We start from the raw sequence: 20657 nt of genomic DNA, 5'->3' as shown, positions 1-20657 counted from the left end.
GGCTAGTGTTTGGGGATTTGTGCCCGCCACTAGTGGCTGAATACCGGGCTTGTGTTGGGGGACTTGTGGGCGTAAAACCGGGCTAGTGTTTGGGGATTCGGGCCCGCCACTGGTGGCTGAAAACCGGGCTAGTGTTTGGGGACTTGTGGGCGTAAAACCGGGCTAGTGTTTGGGGACGTGTGCCCGCCACTAGTGGCTGAAAACCAGGCTAGTGTTTGGGAATTTGTGCCCACCACTAGTGACTTAAAACCGGGCTAATGTTTGGGGCCTTGGGGGCTGGTGTTTGGGAAACTGTGGGCATAAAACCGGGGTACTGGTGGCGGACTCGTGACCGCCATTGGGGGCTTAAATCACATACACACGTATCTACCACATACCGTATTTTCCACACTATAAGGCGCACCTAAAAGTCTACATTTTTTTCAAAAGCTGACCATGCGCGTTATAACACAGTGCGCCTTATATATGGCTCAATATTAAATTCGCAAGGTCTCGCAACTACGAGAAACAGCCGCCGACTCCATTTTTCGCGCTGTGCATACTGGGAAATATTAAACAACGATTCTCTTTCATACGTGCATTTGAAGGCGAACACACGTTCACCAAGATGGGGAGACAGCGCCGGGCGACATACGCCACCATCTGTCAGTGGATCGTAAATGCATGGGCTGATATATCAGTCTCAACTGTGGTCCGAGCTTTCAAGAAGACGGGAATTGTCCCCCAACAGCCAGACAACATCAGCGACACTGACTCAATTAATGACGACCTTGATGAAACGGAGCCGGACGTGTTGGATGGCCCATTCACTGAGATGGTCAATTCGAACACTGCAGAAGAAGAATTCGAGGGATTCGTCGATGAGGAGCTTATAGAGTGATCTTTGTTTTTCTTTTGTGTGTTTACGTTTTACATTTTACAGTTATTATGTTATCGCTTTATTGTTATTGTTTTGCACTTGTTGTTTTTGCACATTACGAGTGTCACTGTATTGCGATTGCACTAACGTTTCATTTAAAATAACAGTATCAGACGTTTTTTTTTTGCGTGTTGACTAAATGGAGGAAAATTAAAATGATATGCCTTGATGTTGTTCAAAGATGTTAAAGATGTGTCACGAAAATGCTTTACCTCAGAGAAAATAATAAAACGGCTGTTTATTTATTTTGGGAGTGAATGGAGTTGTGGAAAGCTTGTTTGTTAACAATAAAGTTTGACCATTTTGAATGTTTTGTTGACATTCCCTTTAGCGTGGCAACCTCTAGAGGTTGCATAACGTAACTACATTCTCTACTGTAGTCAAGTCAAGTCACATTTATTTACCGTAAATAGCCCTTAATCACAAAAATGTCTCGAAGGACTGCACAGGATTACAATTACAAAATTGCACAATTACCTGATCTTAAACCAGCATGCACTTATAGTGCCTTATAATGGGGTGCGTCTTATGTATGGCAAAAGTTTTAAAATATATCATTCATTCAAGGTGCGCCTTATAACACGGTGCGCCATATAGTGCGGAAAATACGGTACTTAAAAAAATCTCAATATTGATTCAAGAATTGCTGTTAACTCCGCTCTAACGTTAAGTTTGCGAGGAAGAGAGAGGGAATAGAGAGGGAGAGAGGCTCGGCTGCATCTGAGCCTAAATACTTGGCCAATCGAATGAATAAGAATGCAGATACTGATCTAGGTCAAATTCCCATTTATAGGTGCCGATAATCTGTCGGCCTCTTGTGGGAACTTATCCACTTCAGGCCTTGAATGGAAAACAGAGTTTTGACGTCAATAGCAGTCCGTGGCATAAAAATGACATCATTTTTCACCTTTTCAGGTCACTTACGGCTCCTTCGACTACACATCCCTTTTGTACCTTTCCGACTACGGCTCAGACTTCACCGGGGGAAGATTTGTCTTTATGGACCCGAATGGAAATAAGTCCGTAGAACCAAAGGCAGGTAAATACCATCCAAGCCGGAAATTTTTCTTTTACTACCTTGAGAAAAAAAATATCCGCCTGTAGTTGATGCGATCTCAGCGGCATTTTTCACAAAGTTGGAGGCTCTCTCCGGTTAAGTTGCCCCACGCTGTTCTAAAGCGGTTCCTCTCCCGCTGTGATAGATCACAAACCCGCCCCGCATTCTATTTATGCTGCTTTCATCCATGCCCAAGGATTTATGTACATCATCACTCCATAACTAAACTTTCCTAACTTTTCTGATTGTATTTTTTCTGTAGCACTGCCAAGAAGAAGTAGAAAGGACTGATTTATCCTTTACCTTCGAATGAAATGCAATAATTATAAAATACAGGGTTCGTACGGATGCTTGAAATCCGTGAAAATGCTTGAATTTTGATGTGTCTTTTCAAGGATTGATAGGTGGTTGAATTTTGGGTGAAGTGCTTGTAAATGCTTGAAATTGTTGCAGTGTTTTTCAACAAGTCTACTCAAAACTGACACCGACGTTGCTCGATGGCGGCTTCGCTTTGCCATTGCATTCCTTTTTCCCTCGTGATTATCGTTAGCTGGCATTAGCTTGTAGGGCATTGTCCTGTGAAGCGTCATCGCCTCCTATGGGTGGCGCCCAAGATGACAGGTGCATGCTGCACCAAAACCGGGCACCATAAAATGGGGATTAGTGCAAGAGTTGTTTATCATTTATGGACATTTATTATAGGCCATGCAAAAATGAAGGTTTCCTAGTAGTAAATTGCAATGGTAAGAACTTACTGCAACTGAAAATGTAAGTTATATATTACCCTCGATTAATCCAACACCTATAAGGGGAGAGATTTGTCTCAGAAATATTTACACACGTATTGTTCAGATCAACAAATTTGCAATTTACCTAAGCACTCATATCATAGGTCTTTATAATTGCACACGCAAGATTAAAGATGTAAAACACCGATTTAGTCTTTAAAAGACATAATTCACCCCTGATTTCTTTAAATGGAGAATTTACTGGAGAAAAAAATGGCTTTGAAAGTCCCTTAAAAGTGCTTCAATTTGGCCATGAAAAAGATGTACGAACGCTGAAAATAAAAAAGATGAATACATTAAAAAAGACTGAACTGAAAAAAATATTTTTTGAATTGAATATTCAGTGGATGGTCTGCATTTATATAGCGCTCCCAAAGCGCTTTACAATGTGCTTCACACTTACCCATTCACACACACACTCACACACCGATAGCGGCCATGCAGCCATGCAAGGCACCTACCTGCTTATTGGTGGCATTAGCGATTCAGCGTCTTGCCCAAGGACACTTTGACATTTAACCCGGAGGAGCCGGGATTCGAACTGCGACCTCTTGATCCCAAGACGAGCGCTTTACCTCCTGAGCTACTGCCGCCCCAGTGCACAATCACCGGATACAATCCCCCATTTATCCCCACCAAAAAAACCATAAAACACATAAAACAATAGAATACTATAAAAACATAAGAAATAGTAGAGAAAAATAGGATTATGGCAAGGGGGTGAGGAAAGGGACTTGAGGGATCCTTATTTGGATGGCAGTAGATTGGCCTCGAGATTTTCAGCCACCCTACCAGTGTGACCCACACGAGGAAACAGTGAAATAATACAAATTAAAAAAAACAACTGCAAAAATGGCTTAAAAATTTAAAATAAATGTACAAAACTCAGTTCATGTTTGGAGAGAGGAAAACTAAGGAGACATCTTGACAGTGTCCGTCATAAGAAAACATTAAAAAGCCAAGTCAAAAATGGAAATTCGAAATACATATCAAAAACTCAAAACAAAAATGTAAAACAAGAATAAATATTTAGAATAAAGATCGGAAATAAAACTATAAATGTAAAATGAGAATAAAAATATGAACTAACAATGAAAATGTAGAATTAAAATATAAAATTAAAGAAATACACAGAGTAAAAAAAATATAAAAATATATATTAAAAAAATACAGAAATAGTTTGCAGAGAGGAAAAACAAAGGAAAAATCCAGATAGTGCCCTGATAAAAAAAGTGTAAAATATGAATAAACATCCAAAGTGAAAATTTAAACTAGAAATCTAACATAAAAATTTTAGATACAAATCTGAAAAATGTCTAAAAATAAGGATAAACACTTTATACAAATGTAAAATAAGAATCCAAATGTAAAATTACGATTAAAAATTTAAAATAAAAATGTAAAACAAGAGTATATATCTAGAATAAAGATCTAAAATACAAATCCAAAATAAAAATGTAAACTAACAAAAAAAAAATAGAATCTAAAATAAAGGAAATTTACACATTATAAAAAAACTTCGCCTCAACTGAAAAAAAGGGGCACGAAATGACGGGGGGAGGAGAATAAAAAAACACAGACATTGTTTGCAGAGAGGAAGAAAACCGGGGTGACATCCGAACAGTGTCTTAATTTTAAAATAAGTAAAAAAATTTTAAAAAAATAAAATAAACTAGAAATCTAAAATAAAAATTGGAGATAAAAGTCTAATAAAATTCTAAAAATGAGGATAAACTCTTTATACAAATGTAAAATAAGAATCCAAATGTAAAATTACAAAAAAAATGTAAAATAAGAATATATTATAAATCCAAAATAAAAATCCCCCAAAAATTACTAAAAAAAAAATTAAAATGTAAAATAAGAACATATATCTAGAATAAAAATCTAAAATCCAAATTAAAAATGTAAACTAACAATAAAAATGTAGAATTAAAATCTAAAACAAAATAAATTTACAAAGTAAAAAAAAGAGAGAAACTAAATGACTTGGGGAAAAAAGTAAAACACCCTAATAAAGGGGAAAAAACCAAGACATCCATACAGCGTCCTAATATATATTTATATTTTAATAGAATGCAAATCTATAATACAAATCAAAAATTCAAATTTAAAATAAAAATGAATACGTTAAATAAAAATAAAAATGTAAAAGAAAAACAAACTTTGAATATGAAACAAGAGTAAGAATTAAAAATAAAAATAAAAAGGTGGAAAAAAATATATCAATTGAAAAATAAGATAAATTATATCATATAAAATAAAAGAAATGAATGTTGAATTGAAAAAAAACGGAATGGATTGAAATGAAAAAAGTACAAAACACAGATATTGTTGGCAGAAAGGAGGAAAATACAGGAGACAATCCAGACATTGTAAAGAGACAACTGCAAATTGAAAATAAAATAAAAATGTCTAAAAATTGAGATAAAAAATAAATGTAAATGAATATAATGAAATATAGTCTGCCTTAACTGAAAACCTCTTTCGGGACCAAAATGCAAAAGAGAAGTAAATGGCTTCAGAATAAATAAAGTGTACAAAAACCAATAGTTAGTTTTTAAAGTTGGAGGAAGAAAACGAGACATCCAAACAGTGTCTTAAATCATCACGATGAAAAAGGAGGATGACGCGCTTGCTAAATTGCCTCCTCGGACAGCCGAGTGTGAATAGCGTCGCGACTTGCATCAGAGAAGTGCGAATTTTAATAAACCTTGGCACTCGTGCTCGATGTCGCGTCGTTAAAAAAGAAGGGAGAACATAGCTGACACCCTCACCTTTATTTTGGAAAATTCTCTTTGTCGGCTTGGAATTCACGGCAGAGTTAAAGACCCCCTTTCATATCACAGGCCTGACACTTTTTTTTTCCTCATGGAAACAGAAAGGCACTTGTGAATACTGTAATTTCTCATTTATTGTAGATAATGGAACCAGAATCCCTTGCGATATCAGAAATCTGCAAAATACCCCCCTTTTCAACATGCCCTAAGCGGGTCCCCGCCCGCAGCAATATTCAACCGGGGATAATGGATCGCGGATGCAAGGGTGCTGTTCATTTTTGGGGGAAATAATGGGGGGAAAAAGCCGCTACGCATGACACAAATCTGCTCTTTCTACCCTTGCTCAGAGCAATAGTCGAAAACAGGTCGCAGCCAATGCGGTGATGTTGATTTCAAGCAGCCACAATGGCACGCTTCAGCGGCCCAAACTGAGAAAAAAAAACGCGCTCTGCCGGCCCCTGCTCTTAGCAATAGTCTCCCGGGGATAATGTATCACAGGTACTGTTCACTTTGGCGAATAGTACAGAAAAGAGCTTCTATTCATGACACAAATGCGCATTCTTGGCCTACGCTCATAGCAATAGTCAAAAAGGGATAACGGGTCGCAGCCAATACGGTGATGTTGATTTTAGGCAGCCACAATGGCACACTTATGCGGCTAAAACTGAAAAGAAAGCGATCTGACGGCCCCTGCTCTCAGCAATAGTTTCCCGGGGATAATGTATCACGGCTGCACAAGTACTGTTCATTTTGGCAAATAGGACGGGAAAAAAGAGCTTCTATCCATGACACAAATGCCCCTTCCCGGCCTACGCTCACAGCAATAGTCGAAACGGAATAATGGATTGAGACCAAAATGGTGCAATTCAAATTAGGGGGGGGGCCACAATGGCACTCTTGTGCAGCCCAAAATCACGAGCTTCTCCAGAAACTGTTCCAAGCAATAGTCAACTGGGGATAATAGACATTGGCAATAATCTTGTATTTCATTTTAACCACACGCCTCTTAACAAACGTGCCTTCTGTCGGCCCTTGTGCTCAGCAATAGTTTCCTGGGGCTGATGGATCGCTCTCAGAAATATTTGACTGGGGATAATGGATCATGAACACAATTTTGCATTCATTTTTAGCAGGCAGTAACGGCCCCCCGCCTGACAAAAGTGCCTTTTGCTGGTCCTTGCTCTCAGAAATATTTGACTGGGGATAATGGATCATGGCCACAATTTTGCATTCATTTTTAGCAGGCAGTAACCGCACCTCGCCTGACAAAAGTGCCTTTTGCCGGTCCTTGCTCTCAGAAATATTTGACTGGGGATAATGGATCATGGCCACAATTGTGCATTCATCTTTAGCAGGGAGTAACGGCACCTCGCCTGACAAAAGTGCCTTTTGCTGGTCCTTGTTCTCAGAAAGATTTGACTGGGGGTAATGGATCATGGCCACTATTGTGCATTCATTTTTAGCAGGCCGTAACGGCACCTCGCCCGGCAAAAGCGCCTTTTGCTGGTCCTTGCTGTGAGTAGTAGTCGACTGGGGATAATGGAGATCGAGCATTTCAATTCAGGCCGGCTAAAAGGGCACGCCCCCTGACAAAGCATTCCGCCTGCTCCTGCTCTCAGCAGTACTCGACTGGGGATAACTGATTGCACCCACAACCAAGCATTTCATTTTAGGCCCTCTAGAAGGGCACACCTCCTGCCAAAATTGCCTTCTGCTGGTCCCTTCCTGCAGCAATATGGAATTGGGAATAATTGATTGCAGCCGAAAGGGTGCAGTTCACTTTTTACCGGACCGAATGGAAAAAAAGAGCCACTAAGCCCCACAAAATCGCACTTTGCCAGCCCCGCTCGCAGCAAAGAGCTATTTGGGATAACGGAAAATATATTCCAACCCAACCAAGGGATTACAGTATCTTCGAAAGAAATCCATAAAATGAGCTGCAGAGGATCTCTCTTGCTACAAATTAGCATTTTCTGCACTAGTTATTTATGTTGCGTCTACAAAATCAAGTTCCTGTCGTGTTTTTCCTACTAAAACGCGACCGCCTCTTCTTTGGAATGATGGCGGGGGGTTGATTTGGACAAGCGATTATTTCCTTGAGATGCTCATTTTGTCTCTTAAGATGTAATTGGCGTCAAACTTCAAGAGACAAAAGTAAGGATGCTGTGTAGGGACATATTAGGGCAGGAAAAGGAATGGTGCATTTAGGGGCTAATTTGCTTTTTATTGAATGTTTCTTAAAGGGCAGAGGAAATTGCCTCCCTGCCTCCGTGATTGCATTAGGGGATGTCCTCTAGCTTTTTTTTTTTTCTTGGAAAGTTACAGTCCCCAACTTGTGGCGGATTGCAGTATTTTTTTTAGGATTCATTTGAGTACTTCATCCATTATCTGCACCGCTTATCCTCAGTAGGGTCGCGGGGGTGCTGGAGCCCATCCCAGCTATCCTCAGGCAGTGGGCTGGGGACACCCTGAGCTGGTTGCCAGCCAATCACAGAGCAGAGACAGACAACTCACTCACTCATTCACAGCTAGGGACATTTTTGAACTGGAAATGTGGGCGGAAAAACAGAGTGCCCGGAGGAAACCCACGCAGGCACTGGGAGAACATGCAAACTCCACGCGGGGAGGCTGCAGTAGCTGGATTAGAACCCTGAACCTCCGCGCTAACCACACAGCCGCCGTGCCGCCCCATTTTCAGTAGTTTTCAACTGATATTTATAGTGGTGTCTGTAACTTTAAAATATTCCGCACGCTGATGCCACCTCCTGGCTGAAATCATGTTTGCAGCGATTGTCAAGCTCCTTTTGTTGCACGTGCAAGTATGTGAAATTCGTTGACTCACTCGAATAAGCTCTTCGTTTTTCATCTTTGTGGGAGTTTGGCATATGGACTGTACTTGAAACAGTCCTTTTCTGACTTTCATCATTTTCATTATTAGAACAAAGGACGCCTGTACACACGCGGGTGAAATGACCCCGCGATTTCACAATCGCAACACATCACATTGCGATATCGATTGGATTTGGGTGAATCGTGCAGCCCTACTAGGAATGAGTAAAACAGCTTCCTCCTTTTTCAGCTCAAAGTTGAGAAAGGTATATACGGAAGCTCCCCTACCTCTGACCATTCGACTTTTGAAAAATGGTAGATACAAAAAATGTTTTTGGATTGTCGAAAAATATCCGTACATTGCTGTAAGTTAGATTTTGTATTGTGTGTACCTTTTTCCAAATAGAGGACAGTACTGTAGTGCTTCTTTCCACCTTGTGGCGCTGTTAAATATACTATACTGTATCTCCAGCGCACTAAGAACGTTGACATTTTTTGTTTAATATCTCGTGCATCCATTCAATATTGTTTGGGTAAAGAAGTGGCGAGCCATTTCTTTTGAAATGAAAATGGAATAAGAAAGCTTGATGCGGTTGAGAAAATTGGATTGCTTTTTTTTTCAACTATTTTCTACCACGAAGGAAGAAGCGGCCTAACTCTTGAAGCCCATTATCCAAAAGTAAGTTAAACTCTTTATTTATCTTTATTGAGCATATTATTTTATGATATGTTTATTTTTTTTGTAAAAAAAATACAGGTTACGTTTACAAGCCCTAAACAAACCTATATAAACCTTACACAGGACAGTACTGTAGCGAATCTTTCCACCGCGTGGCGCTGTGAGAGGTCACCCAGCATCCACCCCCAAGAAGAAATCCGCTTCCTCTTCCTAGTTTGTGTGTATACACACTGCACTGTATCTCTAGCACGATAAGAACCTTAACATTTTTATTGTTTAATATCTCATGCATCCATTTGATATTGTTGGTGTAAAGTATAAAGAAGAGGCGGGCAGTTTCTTTTGAAATATAAATGGAAAAAGAAAGCTTGATGCGTTTGAGAAAATGGTTGGATCACTTTTTTTTTGGCCACTTTTTACCACGAAGGAGGAAGTGGCCTAACTCTGGAAGCGCATCTTCCAAAACTAAGTTAAACTCAACTTTATTTATCTTTATGGAGCATAATGTTTTATGATATGTTTATTTTTTAGTACAAAACAATGCAGGTTACGTATTCAAGCCTTAAACAAACCTATATAAAGCTTAAACAAAATATAGCACTGAAGCAACTTATGAACAAATTCATGTTACGAACGATCTCGTTTATAAGAATTGTTAGGTATTTAATATCAAAATGTACCGTTTACCAAATTGTTCGAATTGGTTATCTGACTCCATTAACCAAACACGACCTACATTCACCCAACAATTAATGCGCGCTCGTTTGTTGACGGAAAAGATGAACAGGAAAGCCGACATTTCCACACGGGGGCAGATTTAATTTCATTAACAATTTAACTAAGTGTACTCCATCGAAAATAGCCGAATTAGTGTCGTTGGAGTCTGGGAAGCCTTCTTCTGAAGTCCTTAGCTCTCTCCTTATTGGCCCAAGTCTCCCCGCAAGATGTTGTGCCGGCTCCTCCCATGGGCGATCCAAGGAAGCCCAACGTGGGCTCCACCACCTTGCTGCGATGTCTGGAATGTTCAAAACAACACTGAGCTTTTTACGTCATCAGGGATGTGCTGATTATCTTATCAGCCTTACGTCCTGTTCCTGCTGGTCCTGTAAACAACATTTTCTACTAGGGTGCCCTGACCTTGCCCCACAGCCCAGGCAGTGAATATCTTTTGCATTAAATGTAATTTGTATTCCATCGTATAAAATCCTTTATAGTCAAATGTATAAAATCCTTTATAGTCAAATGTATAAAATCCTTTAGTCAAAGGTATAAAATCCTTCCATACTATACCGTGTCTCCAGCGCACTAAGAACGTTGACATTTTTATTGTTTAATATCTCATGCATCCGTTCAATATGGTCCGTGTAAAGAAGAGGCGAGTTGTTTCTTTTGAAATTAAAGTGGAATAAGAAAGCTTGATGCGGTTGAGAAAATGGCTGGATCGCTTTTTTTCGGGCATTTTTTACCACGGAGGAGGAAGTGGCCTACCTCTTGAAGCCCATCTTCCAAAAGTAAGTTTAACTCAACTTTATTTATCTTTATTGAGCATATTATTTTATGAAATGTTTATTTTTGAGTACAAAACAATACAGGTTATGTATTGAAGGATTTAATACATTTGACTATAAAGGATTTTATACGATTGACTACAAATTACATTTAATGCAACAGATATTCACTGACTGGGCTGTAGTTCAATGTCAGGGCACCCTGGTGGAAAATGTTGTTTACAGGAACGGCGGGAACAGGACGTAAGGCTGATAAAATAATCAGCACATCCAGACGCAGAAAGGCCCTGATGACGTAGAAACGCTCGGTGTTGTTTTGAGTATTCCAGACATCGCGACGCCCAGGGGGGGCTTCCTTGGCATGCCCATGGGAGGAGTTGGCACGCCATTATGCAGGGAGAAGATGGCGAATAGGAGAGAGCTAAAGGACTTCAAAAGAGGGCTTCCCAGAGACTCCAACGACACTAATTTGGCCGTTTTCGATGGAGTACACTTGGTGAAATTGTTAATGAAATTAAATCTGCCCCCATGTGAAAATGTCAGCTTTCTTGTTCATCTTTTCCCTCAAGAAAGGAGCGTGCATAAATTGTCGGGTGAATGTAGGTTGCGATTGGTTAATGGAGTCAGATAACTCATCCGAACAATTTGGTAAACGGTACATTTGGATATTTAATTCCCAACAGTATACAAGCCTTAAACAAACTTACAAACGATAGTCCAGAACTTTCTCGTTCCTAAGTATGGCAGCTTCTGTACTCTGATGCCTTGCTCTACCTACTTCCTTTCAAAACAATGGTTGCCCAGGTCGAATTCCCTTCCCTGACCACCAAGTCTTCTGGACGGAACCCAGTTTGATAGATAACATTTCCCCCCAAACAATAACAAATACTCGGAGAGAAAATGTTCCGTTCCTCCCGTTTCTCATTCTGTGATGGATTGCCGTCCAAACGACCGTCACCTTGAAATAAGGCGGAGTGTCGGGCGGCGTCATTTTTATGCAGCAGTATTTTCCCGGCAGGTGCTATCTCATGGCTTCCTTTCGCCTTTCGCATTTTGATGCGGAGCTCTGCCGGTGATTTATCCGGCGGTGTCAAAGACTCGTAGCCCGGGTAGCGTAATGAGGACTGCTGGGACGTGGCTACGTACTTATGATGATCTCATCTGTCATGTAGCAGTCTTTAAAACCAGGTGATGGATGGCACTCTCCATTTTGGGTCGGTGGTCACCGTGTAAGCCCAAGACAAATATTTACACATAAGGGGGCGCTCTTTTGTTCCCAAACAGCGGTGGTATTGATCGCCGAGTGTTTATACATCAACATGCGTCCGCCCTTCAAAAGTCCTTCATGTATTGATGTGTTTAAAAAGAAAAAAAGATGAAATAAATAGTCTGGAGGAGGGTAAGAAGGAAAAAAGGGGGAAAGGAGAGAGTTAGAAACAGAGAAAAAAAAACAAGGAAAAGGAAAAAAAGGAAAAAAGAAACCTGAAAAATTGAAGCTCTAAAAAAAAAAACTACAGGATATATTAACCCTATTCCAGTGTCCTTGGGAGTAATAATAACATGGATGAAAGAAAAACATGAAAAAAGAATAATGGGAAAGGGGAGAAAAAAAAAATTGAAAAGGGAAAAAGTGGAAAAATTAAAGGAGAACACAAAATAGGAAAAAAGGGAAGAATGAAAAGAAAAAGGGAAAATTTAAAAAGAAAAGAAAAAGGAAGAAAGGAAGTGTAGGGGAAAGTGGAAATTGGAAGAAACAAAGAGGACAAAAGTTGGGGAAAAAGAATAAAGAAAGATACAAAATGGAAAAAAAGGGAAATAGAATAAGTTGAAAAAAATTATAAAGGAGAGAAAACAAAGACAGCAAATCTAGGGGAAAAATGGAAAATAGCGCAACATAAAAAAATATTAAGAGAAAACAGGAGCGAAAGAAACAGAAAAGAGAAAATATATGAAATAACAGAAAGGAGAGAACTAGAGAAGGGAAAAAAAGAATAGAATACAATTTCCTTTATTGTCATTGATATCAACGTTGTGTATCATTGTATGTAAAGAGATTAGACATGGCATTCTGGAGTAAAACATGTAATAAAAGACAAATTAAGGGTAAAAGGCTTTCAGGATAAATAGGCCCTAAAAATTAACAATGCAAATAAGAATAGTGTGTTATAATAATAGTGCAATTAAAATAAGTGCAATAACATTTAGAAGCAGTAATAAATAAGATAAATATAATTTACATTGTATATAATATAATATATATATATATTTTATATTTTTACCATAGTTTTGTCCAGTATTTGTCAGAGTTTCATTCAGCAACAACAAAAGAAAAACAAACCAAAATGTTCGCAATATATGTTTTCACAATTTTGTGTGCTCGTTTAGGGTGGTGATGGCCTGTCGTCCTAGTTTGGAGGGACCTCTAGAGCCAATCAGAGGGCAACAAGTCAAAGAAGTGGTCTCTTGAATGGTCTTTAATGACGTAAATGGCTCTGCTACGGTATCGCGAGCCGTCAATGTCTCCTCGACTGGGCAGAGAGCAGCCGATGATCTTTTGGGCTGTGTTGATGACTCTCTTTATTTATTCCTGTCCGCTGCAGTGCTCCCAGCATAACCACACCTTGGAAGAGGCAGTGTTTAAAACGATGCGATGAATTGCACCCAGCTTTTCCCGGATGACATCCTGGGTTTTTGGTGGCTGGTCACAGTGTAAACCCAAGACGTATATCCTTACATAGGGGGCGCTCTTTTGTTCCCATTCAACAGAAGGAACGCTCGTATCGATCCCGAAATGTTTACGAAGCTCTGCCGGCTGCCGAGAGACGCCAAACAAAAGCCTGAGATCGCTGCACAATAGCCTATCGATCGGGCTAATCAGAAGCCGGTTCAATAGAACTATTCAAAAACCAAGGACGGGTCAGGCGGGACATTTTCACGTATTACCGTTTTCTACGTCTAACTTCCTGGCTGTTTACTATAGCCATTGTTTGTGGCCTCGTTGTGCACGATTTCAATCGAGTCAAGTCATGTTTATTTGTATAGCCCTTAATCACAAAGAGTCTCAAAGGGCTGCACAGACCACAGATTATTGCAAACTATTATAACGGACTATTATGACACCATTCCCTCATCTAAAACCTACATGAGGGCAAATAATGCAGATATTATCACCATAAAATGTAGATTATTCATATGCTATAGAGTAGAAGTGCGTTTTAAGCCTAGATTTAAACAGTTTCACTGAGGTTGCAGATCGGATCTCAGGGGGCAAAGCATTCCACAGCCCCGGGCCCCGAATGGAGAACGCTCTCAAACCTGCGGATTTCTTCTTGGCTCTTGGATCACTAGTAGATCAGTGTTTTCAGATGAAGGCTCCGAACCGGAACATAGGGGGAAATTAAATCTGAAAGATATGAGTGAGCAAGTCCATACATGATTTTGTATACTACCACAGAAGCTTAAAATCACATCTTAAGTTAACAGGGAGCCAATGCAGGTTAGCTAAAATCGGGGTCATGTGATCAAATGTTCTTGTCTTAGTTAAAAGCACCGCTGCAGTATTTTGTACCAGCTGAAGGCTCTTGATTTAGGACTTCCGGAATCCGGAGAGTAGTGCATTACAGTGATCGAGACGGGAAGTAACTAACGCGTGAATTATAATCTTCGCATCTGACTGAGACAGCATAGGACGAATTTTAGCAATTTAGCAATAGCAAATCCTTTATATGGAAGATCGTTAAAAAATGATGAAAACCCGCTGAACAAACTGTAAACACCCAAAACCGCTAGCCAAGCACCCAGAGCAATTTGATCGCGAGGGATTTGAAAATATGACGGTCCCTTCTCACGGTTTCTTTATTTACCTCATGTTGAGGTTTTTGAGATATTCCTTGCCCTAATGTAGGTTTTAGATGAGGGGAGGGTGTAATAATAGTCTGTAGTTGGCAATAGTCTCTGGTCTGTGCAGCCCTTTGAGACTCCTTCTTATTAAGGGCTATACAAATAAACATGACTTAAATTGACTCAGCCTGAGGTTTTATAGTTGTCCCTTGCCCTCATGTAGGTTTTAAAACAGGGGATGGTGTCATAATAATCTTTGGTTTGCAATAATCTATGATCTGTGCAGCTCTTTGAGACTTTTTGTGATTAAGGCTGTCACAAATAAACATGACTTGACTCATCCTGGGATTTTTGAGTTTTTCCTTGCCCTCGTGTAGGTTTTAGATCAGGGGATGGTTTAAAAATAGTCTGTAGTTTGCAATAATTTGTGGTCTCTGCAGCTCTTTGGGACTTTTTGTGATAAAGGGCTTTGAAAATAAATATGACGGTCTCTTCTCAAGTTTTTTTCATTTTCCTCATGTTGAGGTTTTTGAGATTTTTCTTGCCCTCATGTTGGTTTTAGATCAGGGTATGCTGTAATAATAGTCTGCAGTTTGCATTAGTCTTTGGTCTGTGCGGGGCTTTGAGACTTTTTGTGATAAAGGGCTTTGATAATAAATATGATGGTCCCTTCTCAAGGTTTCTTCATTTTCCTCATGTTGAGGTTTTTGAGATTTTCCTTGCCCTCATGTAGGTTTTAGATCAGGTGATGGTGTAATAATAGTCTGTGGTTTGCAATAATCTGTGGTCTGTGCAGCTCTTTGAGACTTTTTGTGATTAAGGACTTTGAAAATAAATATGACAGTCCCTTTTCAAGGTTTCTTCATTTTCCTCATGTTGAGGTTTTTGAGTTTTTCCTTGCCCTCATGTTGGTTTTAGATCAGGGTATGCTGTAATAGTAGTCTGCAGTTTGCATTAGTCTTTGGTCTGTGCAGGGCTTTGAGACTCTTTGTGATTAAGGACTATACCAATAAACATGATCTGACTTTATAATTGACATTGACACGAGAAAGCGATTTCCTCACCTCGTAAAGTGTAAAGGTTGTATTTTCTAGGAAACCGTTAGGGCGGATTCAAGGTGAATACGTTGAACAGGACGTCGGTTCTGAATGGATCCCGCGTCGTCTGGAGCAAAGTCCTCTTTGTGGACCGGAACCTTCTCAATGGCGCCGAACTAATATCCTTGCGCAAATATTGTGGGACGCTCAAGCAGCAACGCCGTTAAAGTCAAGTCAGCCGTTAAGACGCTCGGGGAATTAATTTCCTTTTCCGCCGAGTCGGCCATTTGTCGAAGTTCAATTGTCACGATAGGTTGCCGTCGCTAAAATGTCCCTTGGACGTGTTTACTGCCATTGACGGTATCGACATCCACAAAGAGAAAAAAGATGAAAAACAATAAGTAGGTAAAGATAAAAAGAACCATGGTCAGAAAGCAACAGAATAAAAGAAAGAAAAAAAGAAAGAAAAATAAAAAATAGCTGAAGAGAGAAAGAAGTGGGCAAAAATGAAAAGAAAAGGGGAAAAAAGTAGAACGAGAAAAGCAATAAAAGAAGGTCGAAAAAGAGGGCAAAAAGGACAGAATAAAAGAAAGAAATAAAGAAAGAAAAGGAAAAACTAGGAGAGAGAAAAGGGGAAAAAGAAGAAAGAAAAAAAATCCAAAAGGACAGAATAAAACAAATAAATAAAGGAAAAAATAGTAGAAAAAGAAAAGGCAAAAAAGAAGGGAAAAAAGAGCAAAATCGACAGAATTAAAGAAAGAAAAGGGAAAAGTTAGTAAATAGAGAAAAGAGAAAAAGAAGGAAGGAAAAAAGAAAGAAGATGGCAACACCAATAGAATAAAAGAAAGAAATAAAGAAAAAAGGAAAAAATAGTGGAAAGAGAAAAGGAATAAAAGAGGGAAGAAAATAAGAAAAAAAGAGTACAAAAATGACAACAAAAGAAATGAAGAAAAGGGAAAAATAGTAGAAAAGGAAAAGTGATAAAAGAAGGGAGAAAAAAAAAGTGCAAAACGACAGAAAAAAAGAAAGAAATAATGAAAGAAAAATAGTGAAAAGAGAAGAGGGAGAAAGGAAGGAAAAAAGACAGAATTAAAGAAATAAAAAGGGGGAAATAGTAGAAGGAGCAAAGGGGGAAAAAAGAAGAAAGAAAAAAAGAAAAAAGATGGAAAAACAATAGAATAAAAAAATAAAGAAAAGAAATAATAGAAAGAGAAAAGGGCAAAAAGGACAGGTAAACAGAAAGAAAGAAAGAAAAGGGAAAATAGTAGAAAGAGAAAATGATAAGAGGGAAGAAAAAAGAGTGCAAAATGACATAATAAAAGAAAGAAAAAGAAAGAAAAATAATAGAAATAGAAAAGGCAAAAAAGAAGGAAGAAAAAAGAGGTAAAAAACAACAGAATAAAAGAAAAAAAATAGTAGACAGAGAAAAGGGAAAAAAGAAGGAACAAAAAAGGATTGCCATGTCTAAAGCAACTTTATCACACATCAAGCTTCTAATTACAATGGATCCTGCGGGCTTTCAAAATCTTAAACGGTGTTTGAGCTTGTTGTTTACCTAGGACGATTCCTCTGAGACCCCGCACTTATCGATCCCCCTTCAGAGGCCATAGGGACGCTTATATACTGTATCAGATACACAAAACCGAAAACACAACAAAGAAAACACTAAAGTGTTACTTTTCAGTCAATAATACAACCTTTATTGAAATGACAATGATAATGGCTGTGATGTTCCCATCACGATACTACACGTAAGACATTTTGTTTTCGGCTTTTCTCCCTCAATGTCATTATCAAGGAGCAGGAAATGTTACAGCTTCGTAAAAATCCTCCCCAGGGCCGTTCCCCAAAATGTCAGCAGGCCATACTTTCCCCAGGTGTGTGCTAGACCCATGCTTGAAAAACTTTTTTTACACTAAGTCGTAACCACCCCAAAAAATCAAATGAAAATAAGAATAAAAACTTTCCAGACTCGTAACAAACGTAAAATAAGGGAGCGTGGAGAAAGTCCAAGAGGCTATACTGTTATCCCCTGTTTATCGCGGCGATAGAGAACAGAACCTCCCCTGATATGCGAAAAATAATCTATATTTAACCTGCGTTCTGCCAGTCAACCGGGGATAATGGAGCGTAGGTGCACAGGAGCTGTTTATTTTAATTGGAAAGAACAGAAAAGAGAGCCTCCACGCATGACACAAATTGTCTATCTTGGCACCCTCTGTCAGCAGTAGTGGACCGGGGATAATGGATCACAACCAAATCAGTGCAGTTCATTTTAGACAAGCCACAATGGCACACTTCAGCGTCCAGTACACAAAAAAGTGCTCTGCTGGTCTCTGCAATAGTCAATAGGGAATAATGGATCGTAGGTGCACAGGAGCTGTTTATTTTAATTGGAAAGAACAGAAACAGAGCCTCCACGCATGAGACAAATTTTCTCTCTTGGCACCCTCTGTCAGTAATAGTGAACTGGGGATAATGGATCACAACCAAAATAATGCAGTTCATTTTAGACGAGCCACAAGGGCACACTTAAGCATCCAGTACACAAAAAAGTGCTCTGCTTGCCTCTGCAATAGTCAATAGAGAATAATGGATCGTAAGTGCACCGGAGCTGTTTATTTTAATTGGAAAGAACAGAAAAGAGAGCCTCCACGCAGGACACATATTTTCTCTCTTGGCACCCTCTGTCAGCAGTAGTGGCCTGGGGATAATGGATCACAACCAAATCAGTGCAGTTCATTTCAGACAAGCCACAATGGCAGACTTCAGCGTCCAGTACACAAAAAAAGTGCTCTGCTGGCCTCTGCAATAGGGGATAATGGATCGTAGGTGCACAGGAGCTGTTTATTTTAGTCAGAATGAACAGAAAAGAGAGCCTCCACGCATGAGACAAATTTTTCTCTTGGCACCCTCTGTCAGCAATAGTGAACTGGGGATAATGGATCTCAACCAAAATAGTGCAGTTCATTTTAGACAAGCCACAAGGGCACACTTAAGCATCCAGTACACAAAAAAGTGCTCTGCTTGCCTCTGCAATAGTCAATAGAGAATAATGGATCGTAAGTGCACCGGAGCTGTTTATTTTAATTGGAAAGAACAGAAAAGAGAGCCTCCACGCATGACACAAATTTTCTATCTTGGCACCATCTGTCAGCAGTAGTGGACTGGGGATAATGGATCACAACCAAATCAGTGCAGTTCATTTTAGACAAGCCACAATGGCACACTTCAGCTTTCAGTACACAAAAAAGTGCTCTGCTGGCCTCTGTAATAGTCGATAGGGGATAATGGATCGTCGGTGCACAGGAGCTGTTCATTTTAGTCAGAAAGAACAGAAAAGAGAGCCTCCACGCATGAGACAAATTTTCTCTCTTGGCACCCTCTGTCAGCAATATTGGACTGGGCATAATGGATCACAACCAAAATAATGCCGTTCATTTTAGACAAGCCACAATGGCACACTTCAGCGTCCAGTACACAGAAAAAAGTGCTCTGCTGGCCTCTGCAATAGTCAATAGGGGATAATGGATCATAGGTGCACCGGAGCTGTTTTTTTTAATTGGAAAGAACAGAAAAGAGAGCCTCCACGCACGAGACAAATTTGCTCTCTCAGCAATACTGGACTGGCGATAATGATTTATGGCCTAAACAGTGCAGTTCAATTTAGACGGGGCCACAATGGCATGCTTCACGGCCAGTACAGAAAAAAAGTGCTTTGCTGGCCTATGCAATATTCAACTGGGGATAATTAATCAGGGACTCAGAGGAGCTGTCATTTCAGGTGGAAATAATGGCAAAAAAGAGCTGTGGCGCAAGACACAAATTTGCTGTCTCTGCACCCTCTGTCAGCAATAGTGCACCGGAGATAAGGGATTACAGCCAAAACAGTGCAGTTCTTTTTTATGTGCCACCAAAACACGCTTCAGCAGTTCTTACAGAAAAAAAAAATTCAGCTGGCCTCTGCAATAGTCAACTGGGGATAATTGATCAGAGGCGCAGAGTAGCTGATCATTTCAGTTGGAAAGGACAGGAAAAAAAACTCCACTTATGACACAAATTTGCTTTCTTGGCACCTGCTGTCAGCTGGAGATAATGGATCACAGCAAAAACAGTGCAGTTCATTTTAGACATGCCACAATGCACGTTTTGGCAGCCAGTACGGAAAAACATTGCTCTGCTGGCCTCTGCATTAGTCGAATGTGGATAGTGGATTGTTGGCCTGAGCTGACCGAGGATAGTGGATCACAGGCGTCTGCTTCTATCTTCGGTGCTTTTCGTCCCGTTTGACAACTACACTTTGGATTACTTTCTATCCTATCGTTATGGGTTTTAACGCACAAAAATGCGTTTATTCGAGGAATCAACTCCTTGCCCTGAAGAATTCTCGTGCCGGCGTGATGAGGGGGCCATATCGTGGATGGAGAGCCGGAGCTAGCTAAGCGGCTAGCGGCGTTATAAGTCTTCGGTACCGTCCGTAATCATGCTAAATGTGAACAAATAAGACTGACGAACTGGCTGTACCGGTTAAAAACATTAAAGCGTACAGGGAGTGCAGTGTGCTGTGTTTTATGGAAACGTCTAGCATCCCGGAAGCTAACTGGAGCGCTGTTAGGGCAGACAGAGACACGAAAGCCTGCGGGAAGCGGAGAGGAGATGGACTGGCTATCTACGTGAACATTGAAGTGGTGTAACCCTGGGCACAAAGATTTCCATCTGCTGCAGGGACGTCAAACCTTTGGCCTAGAGTGTGACGTCATCCACTCCGCTGCGGCTAAACTACAACACAGCACCCCGAGGCCATCCTGTTAATCTGTTAATAAACAACAAAAGGAGACTGCTGGAAGTGTGAATTTCCCTACGGGGATGAATAAAGTATCTATCTATATCTATCTATCTGTCTATCTCTTTTTCTCTCTAATCAATCCATCTTTCTCTCTCTCTTTTTCCCTCTAATCTATCTTTCTATCTATCTATTGTTATATTTAATACACTGATTTCCTTTTCACTTTTCTTTGAGCATCCAAGAATTTTTGCACATGTCCAGCCATGTTTCTTCGTACGTGACCTGAATAATAAACAGCCAACAAAGCACTTTTGTTCGTGGCGATTAACGTACGGACTTAAGTCATCGTGATTTCCCGTCCCGTCTTCCAAACGGTGCAATTGTCTCCGCTAATCTCACGAGCGTAGCACGCGCTAGCAAGCGGCTGCGCAATT

General features: G+C 40.0%; 1 protein-coding gene across 1 annotated transcript in view; it reads left to right on the top strand.

The window, feature by feature from the left end:
• Window positions 1–20657, top strand: part of ogfod3 (2-oxoglutarate and iron dependent oxygenase domain containing 3) — a 51620-nt gene that overhangs the window by 24760 nt on the left and 6203 nt on the right. Inside the window, exon 8 of the mRNA XM_088323995.1 lies at window positions 1835–1958. Within this exon, the coding sequence (XP_088180121.1) occupies window positions 1835–1958 (124 nt within the window). The remainder of the gene's footprint in view (window positions 1–1834; window positions 1959–20657) is intronic.

The sequence above is a fragment of the Urocampus carinirostris genome, chromosome 19, assembly GCF_059441175.1.
Source record: "Urocampus carinirostris isolate Australia breed hairy pipefish chromosome 19, RoL_Ucar_1.0, whole genome shotgun sequence".
Taxonomy (NCBI): Eukaryota; Metazoa; Chordata; class Actinopteri; order Syngnathiformes; family Syngnathidae; genus Urocampus; species Urocampus carinirostris.
Note: the sequence above shows the minus strand (reverse complement) of the source record. Positions and strands in the feature narration are given on the sequence as shown.